We start from the raw sequence: 7970 nt of genomic DNA, 5'->3' as shown, positions 1-7970 counted from the left end.
GTTAGAAAGATAGCATTTGCATAGTTCTTATGATGTATTACTTCCTCGTTATTTGCTATTTCATGGTTGGGAGCATCTTTAATATTCTGCCTATGAATGCCATAATAAAAATTGAATAAACTTATTATTAAAAGCTGTTAAAAATTTTGAAACAATGTTTGACCCTTGTAAAGCTAGATTTAGCTTTAGATTTGGCTCCACCAAAGATACCAAATATTTATAATATTGCCGAGGTTAAATGTTGTATAAGGACCTCAAGCACTTGTATAAGTGCTATGTGATGGTCATGGACAATCACATGCATGATTCTATATTATATATATATATATATATATATTATATTCTATGAATATCATTATTAAGTTGTTTGAGATTAGTAGGAAATTAATCAATTTTGATAAATTGAAAAACACTACTATTTGGATTTATTGAACACTATTATGTATGATGGAGTTAGTGTTGTGAATGAGCTTATCTTGAAACTTTCCTTTTATTATATCGATCTCATGGACCTTGATAAGGATTTTGGTAAGGAGTATCAACTGTTGGAAATTGATGGCTTAATAGAAGATGATAAGTTATTTAGACTTTATGTGATATTTTATGATAATTTGGCTTATAAGTTGTTAGTTTCCTTGTTTTGTTGTTGTTACCGCTATAGTTGCAGTAGTATGAGCCAGCATTTGTAATAATTGTTTATGTTACAGTATTAACTTCTATGTATTTTGTATACTACTTGCTTTGAGAGATTATATATATATATATATACATATTTCATTACCTATATTGATAACTTTATTTTATTATGGATATGTTGAGATTATTAGTGAGAAATTAGATTTCTTGGTTGTCTTTAAGGAGCTCAAGATGAAAATAAAGCTCTAAAAGAATAAGAATTTGAAGGCTATGAAGTTTGACAGAGTGATGAATATTATGGTAGACATGATGAGATTAGACAGAATCTGATATCTTTCGTAATTTATTTGTTTGAGTGTGGCATTAATATGTAGTTTAAAATACTTAACACTCTTTAGCAAATGGTGTAATTAAAAGAAAGAACTGCACTTTGATGGATATAGTGTGGTGTGCGTTGACAAATTTAATTTGCAATTTTTCTTGTGGATGGTAAGTTATAACTAGTTTACACCTTTTCTTGTGTATGGGTTTATAAAGTTAATGTTATGATGTATAATTTCGATATTAAGAAGTTAGACTCTAAAACCTTTAATGATTATTTTGTTGGTTCTCATAAAGGATCTGAGGTTTCTAGATTTTATTATTCATCTTTCACAATCAGTATCCTTAATCCAAACTTGTTTATTTATTTTAAAGGTGTTTTAGTTTTGATGAGAGCAAGGGTTCAAAAATTCTTTTTTTTTTTTTTTTTTTTGGGAAAGGAAAGTGTATTGCTTCCTACTATTGATGTTCATTCCAGAAGTATTGTTGATCCAATAATTTTGTAACTAGTAGTTAGTATTAAACCCCTTGAGATAAAATGAGATATTTTAGTTACAGCTAAAGGTAATGTGTGCCTTTTGAGAAGGTCACAGAGGGTTTGAAAATCTGTTATATTTGGTGATTATGAGGTTTATTTGTAGGAACATTAGTTTAGTATATGTGAATGAGTTGGATCTAGTTATTTGTGAAGAAGCCAATAAGCAGTTTAGTGTTTTATATTTGATTTAGTTACCTGAAGATAGCAAAACTTGTAGATGCAAATGGGTCTGTTAGACCAAAAGAAACTCCTTTAATCAAGTTAACAGGTATAAATTGAACTTGTTACCGATTGGTTTAGTTAGAAGAAGGAATTGACTATAAAGAGATGTTCTCTCATGAATCCACAAAAATTTTTTTTAGAGTCATTAAGGTAACTATGGATAATTTGATTTGGAGCTGTATTATATGGATATTAGAACTACTTTGTAAATGGAATTTTGTATTCAAATGTGTATATGGCTTCCAAGTAGTGGAGAATAAGAATTTATTTTGTAAGCTCAAGAGATCTGTTTATCATCTTGAGTAAACCTTGTGGAGGTGGTATCTCAATTTTTGGTGAAGTTTTACATAAAGTGGCATTTTTACTAGTTTTGGATAAAAGCTTTATGAAAGTTTGAAACTTTAAAAAAAAAAAAAATTATTCAAACATTTTAGAAGCTTCTTTTAAACTTTAAAATCTATAATCTATAAGTACCATTTCAAAAACCACGTCAAACATGCCCACCATCATTTCTTTTTTTTAGCGTCTGACATTGGCAATATATATCATACATAGAAAATAATTTTCTTGATTTATTTTGTCTACCCAAATTCATGGACTCGAGTTTCATTTTCTTTCTTTTTTCTTCTCTTACTCTTCCTTTTCATTTCTTTCTTTTTTTTATTTTTATTTATTTTTTATTTTTTATTTATTTATTTAAAGTCTTCTCTTACTTCTTATTTTCATCTTATATGAAACATTTGTTCTGAATTAAATAAATATATCAATGCCATCTCCGATATCATATCAGTTTTTAAATTATATAATAGCACCAAATGCAAATAGATATTTTTATTTTCCCACCATCTCTTACAAGCTTGAATTTTTCACTCTAACATAAAATTACCCATAGCTAGATAATGTGTCAACTAACGTAAATATTATGTTTCTTCGCACATACATACGCATACATATAACATATATTATAAGGCTGATCAGGTGCATCCACTAACTTGCAGATATCATGTGGATGTCCGTTCTACCATGACGTCTCACTAATGCTTGATAATTATTTTATACATAAACTTTCCAGTTGCTCTAAATATGAACATGGACAATTTTCTGTGGTTTTTCTTCTGCAACCCTAAAACTCAAAGTAGTTGAGTAGTTGGTCAAAGGGTGCCTTACAATAACATCATAATCTCCGTGAAATAGTGACAGGCTAACCAATCCTCCGCCATCTGTTTTATGATCAGAGGTACCAGATTTCCACTCGGCAATCAGATTATCCACTACATCTCCTGATGGAGTATTTGTGAAGTTTTTATCAGCCAAAGTGGTGGCATTGAAACCGGCTATTTCTGGACCTGCAAACATTATAATGCCTTTTACTGCAGGATGAGAATAACCCTCCCTTAATATCTCTTCCAAATACTGAGCCTGCAAAGAAAAAGCAAATTTCAAACAAAATTTAAGTTGGAAAATTTTCCTTGAATCGAAACAAAGCATGTTAAAACCACAATCTGGTAACATTGGTAAGAGCTTAAACTTTTAAAAGGTGAGCTGGAATTGCGTTATATATTTCAACATCCTTTTCACGTATGGCTCGAATATAGGGTGAACCACTTAATAGGCTGTCTACAAAAGAGAGCCCAACACGTGCAATTGGATCAATACCATGTTAAAAGCTCAATTTAGTAATGTTGTTGTTAAAAAGTCGGACTTATGAGAGGTGGTGTTGTATACTTTTAATACACCAAAAGGGATAAAAATACCTGATTTTGGATTTTATCTAGATCGACTTCTGTAAGCCATATGGGCAATCCTGTTGTGCCTAACATGTCTAAAGCAGATCTCATATAAGCTATATTTGGCTGAAAAGAACCAAAGTGACCCTGCAATCCAATTCCTAGTGAAAGATTTTCATTTCCAGGAAATGACAAAATCTCCTGCACTTTCTTCATATAGTTAGCTGGGCTTGCCGTCTCATCACCACTATGATCAATAGTATTATACTCATTCAAGAACATAATCGCATTTGGATCGAGCCGTTGAGCAATGGAGTAGTATTCTGCAGAAGCATTCTGACCAAGATTATCCTCATAGAAACTGAAATGGAGATTTTCATTCATTACATCCCAAGCAATCAGTTCCCCTTTATATCTTGGAACGACCGAGTTGATTCTCTTGGCTGCTGCTTTTCGTAGTTGGTCAGGAGAAAGGGATTTCACCCATGAAGGTTGATATTTTGGATTGTCCCAGAAAATGTTGTGACCTCTAATGGAAATCCCATTTTGTTGAGCATATTCAACCATAGCATCGGCGACGGTATAGTTCTCTTGGCCTGGTTCTTTCTCGGTGCTGTACCACTTCATCTCGTTGGTGAAAGTGGTGAACTTGAATCTCGATGAAAACCATTTCTGGTAATCGGTGCTATGGAGGATATGGAAGTTCATACCACATCCAAAGGGGAAACCGGACTTCGTTTGTTTGATGGTTACTTCAGCCTCTGTCAGTGGAATTTTATTTGCATAGTTACTTGGATTTGCACCTTGCTTTTTCTCACCTGGAAGATTAATTCTTGATTAAAATGCTTGGAATTTCAAAATATGTATAACATTAGTATGCTATTTTTTTTTTTTTTGGTTACCTTGTTAATGCTTTGGTCTTGGTGGGATTTCCATTGCTTCTTGTTAAATGGTTGTAATGAGACATTGTCCACCCATATTTCTACTGCTGTATTTTTGCTCTGCGATATACAGGGGAAAGTATATAAATATATATATATATATATATATAACACTTTGTTAGCAGAAGAAAACAAAGTAAATTTTGAAAATTCTAATGGTGTTAATTAATTTCTGAAGATTTTCCTAGAAAATAAAGAAAAATAAGTTGATAAATATGCATTGTCACCTCGAAAAGAATGTCAACAGGGCTTGTGAAATTTGCAACCATGCCACCTTTAAGCAGAGTCCAGCACCCATGCTTGGCTACCACTCTTCCACCATGAACCACATGACCTTTAGAAGGTTTAAATATAACACCTACACTTTCACTCCCTTCACTGACTTGAATCCAAGCTGAAATATTTGATTCCCAATTTAAATCCTGAGTAGTTCCAAAAGTCCAATGAATTTTTTCCAGAACATTTATAAAAGAGAAAATAAAGATCATAATTACCAGAAAAACTATAGACTTTTCCTTCTTCAACTTGAACATTCTGTGAGAAACTGTCTAATGGATGTGTTCTACTGTGTGACACGATGAACCTGTTTCCTTCTTTTGTTATTCGTTCTTTGACTTGACCATGTCCAAATACCGTCCACCCTTCAATATTATGTTCAAATTCTGGGTTAACTATAACTCCCCCCCCATAAAAAGCTCCTTGGGGCTTTACCAAACACTGTTTGATAAAAAACTTTTATTCAATATTAGTAGCTTAGTTTATTAAAATTAAATTTCTAACATATCAAACATATAATCAGTGTAACAAAGTCATATAAAATCAATCTTTCTTATGCCCATGAATTGGAAAAAAAGAAAAGAAAAAAAAAAAGTAGTTTTTCTTGCCTCTGTTGTAGCATAATAGTTGTAGGAGAAAGCATGGATTCCATGCCCTGTAATATATATCAGCCCAAAAGGTTTATAGAGAAGGTCAATTAATAGGTAAAAACCATAAATGGAAAGTAAAGTTTCCAAGAAAATTCCTATTAAACTTACTAATCAAAATATTGACAGAAAAGAAAAAAAAATTAATAATCAAAATGCTAAGTTCACTTTTCCTAAAGCATTGAATATTGTTTTTTGTTAACCTTTTAAGATCTTTTTTTCTGCCATATATATATATATATGTATGTAATATATATATATATATATATATATTTATACACATATATGTGAGAACAGGGAGATTTTCGCATACCTGAAAAAGGCAAAATACATGAAAGCAATAATACAGTGAAAACCTTCATTAATGGTTCAAAACACATTTTTCCTGAAAAAAGGATTGAGAGACAGGAAAGTTTAGAGAAGGAATATATATATATATATATATATATGACTATATATAGTAATTGAAAACTTGTGGAAGAGAGACTCAAAAACCAGTTGGGGCTTATGAATATAAGTCGTATAAACAATAACAAACATATGGACTTGTTTTTGGCTCATGATCAACGTATGGAATTGTTAATATCGTACTTATAGCCCTCAGACATATTGCTGTGAAATTTTAAGGTCATTTTTCTAAAATTAATGAAAATAAAACCCCACAATTTGGCTTTTAATATTCTAATAGACTTTTCTATGCTATTTTCTACCTTATAGTGCTTTAGAAATTTATGCAACAGCTAAGGCTTCCCTTACCATACCAATTTAAGGTGAACATATATCTTAACTTATTATTTATAAAGTGGCATTATTAATTTATTTACTTTTATGCACAACTGACACTAAGTTTTTGATCAATGTTACCCCCCAAAAAAGTACTCTAATTGTCTCAATGAAAAAAAAAAAAATGCAATTAATTAAGATGTCATAAAGGACAATGAGAGAGAGATATAATTCAAATACAATAAAATATTTTTTGTAATTATTCTTTATTTTAAATTTCACCAGGTTGGTAAAAGGAAAAAAAAAAAAAAAAAATCACCAGGTTTATCGTATAAGTTTATTTTCACAAGGCTGCTGATTGGTTAGCTAATTTGAGTCATAGACTCCTAGTGGGGCTGGTTCCATGCTGCCTTATGACTGTATTTGAGGTAGTTCTCCCGTGAAATTCTTGTGTAGTTCTGGTTTTTTTGCTCGGGACTTTAGCTCCCCATTTCAAAATCATATAAATAAATAATAAAAAGAAACAAAAAGAGAAATAAAATAATTATTTGCTACTTAAATTTATGAAAAATTATATATATATATATATATTATTTGTTTTTGAGAGATTTAACATTGCCATATAAAACGAGCAGAGCAGGACGACCTTGTGTACAAACTTATAGTAACAAAAATAAACTCCACATGTGAATATGTGAATGAGCATGATACAATATTTATTTTATTTTATTTATTTTTTCCTTCCTGCAGGACAGCATAACATCCATATAACTGAAAATTTTAAAAATATATATAACATAAAAAATGTCCTATTTCTATAAAGAAATATATCAAAACGTCCTAATGTAAAACTAGCTATACTAGAAGACAAATAAGATCGTTTACTAAGATTAAACAAAAAAAAAAAAAAATCCGTATAAACATTTCTCCATATCTACCAATAAATAAATAAATAAAACTCTCTAAACGAAACTTCAACAATGCTCAACATTTCAACAAACTGAAAATCAATAATAAAATAATGGGAACTGAATTTTTCGAGGGAATATTATGTAATAAATAAATATATATATATTCTTAGTTCTTTCTATAAACGTACTAGCTATAGCTTCACATAATTAAGAAAGAAGCAAGATAAAGTACATATTCATATAAAAAGTTTTTCTTTTTAAAAACAACAAAAACACTTTATACTTCTATCAAAAAAAAAAAAAAAAAAAAACGCTTTATACAGTACAATTTGACGCACACAAAGTATCCCAAACAGCATATATTCTCAGTAGTTTAATCCATGTATTAAGATTATATATATTAAATACAAAATTATAGAACAAACCAGCTTAAGGAGTGGAGAGTGAAAAAATTAGCAGATTTCAGACGAAGCCCCGAAATTAGAAGTTGAACCTCGGTCGCTGGCCATAAACTTTTTTCCAAAAGATGAAGCTCATTCGAACCTACCAATAGAAGACCATGCAGATGAAAACTACTTCACAGCCAGAAGAAAGGGAGAGACTGTTATATAGGGGTTGAAAAAAAAATGCAAAACCTAAAAAATGATCAGACCATTATCATCTCCCAATTATGGATATGCCCTTTATATCCATACCACCTTTGAAGTTATAAGTTTAAGCTATATGTCCCATTTCTTTAAAATGAAATAGTAATACTACATGCGCTATCAAAGCTACTATTAGTATACATGTCATTATTTGATTAGATAATATATTAATATAATTTAAAAATTAATAATTAAATTTTAAAAAATTCATAAATATTATTAAATATAAACTAATCAATTATATGTCTACTTTTAATAGATTTGTTTATAAATTAGATGGTGGTTATGGCATTATCCTATGTTAAAATATTATGGTATTCCTAACCCCCCAAAAAAAAAGAAAAAAAAAAAGAAAAAGAATGAGGAAAACCATTATATATA

The 7970-nt window shown here is 30.1% G+C and overlaps 1 protein-coding gene across 1 annotated transcript; it reads right to left on the bottom strand.

The window, feature by feature from the left end:
• Nucleotides 1–2519: 2519 nt before the first annotated feature.
• Nucleotides 2520–7593, bottom strand: LOC107426934 (endo-1,4-beta-xylanase 5-like). The gene is given in 9 exon segments (XM_048480319.2): nt 2520–3136; nt 3472–4229; nt 4232–4262; nt 4347–4445; nt 4613–4779; nt 4880–5102; nt 5270–5316; nt 5622–5693; nt 7368–7593. Coding segments are annotated over 8 exon segments (1734 nt in total). The 5' UTR covers nt 5689–5693; nt 7368–7593; the 3' UTR covers nt 2520–2794.
• Between the last annotated feature and the right edge of the window lie 377 nt (nt 7594–7970).

This window comes from Ziziphus jujuba, chromosome 9, assembly GCF_031755915.1.
Source record: "Ziziphus jujuba cultivar Dongzao chromosome 9, ASM3175591v1".
NCBI classification, from domain to species: Eukaryota; Viridiplantae; Streptophyta; class Magnoliopsida; order Rosales; family Rhamnaceae; genus Ziziphus; species Ziziphus jujuba.
Note: the sequence above shows the minus strand (reverse complement) of the source record. Positions and strands in the feature narration are given on the sequence as shown.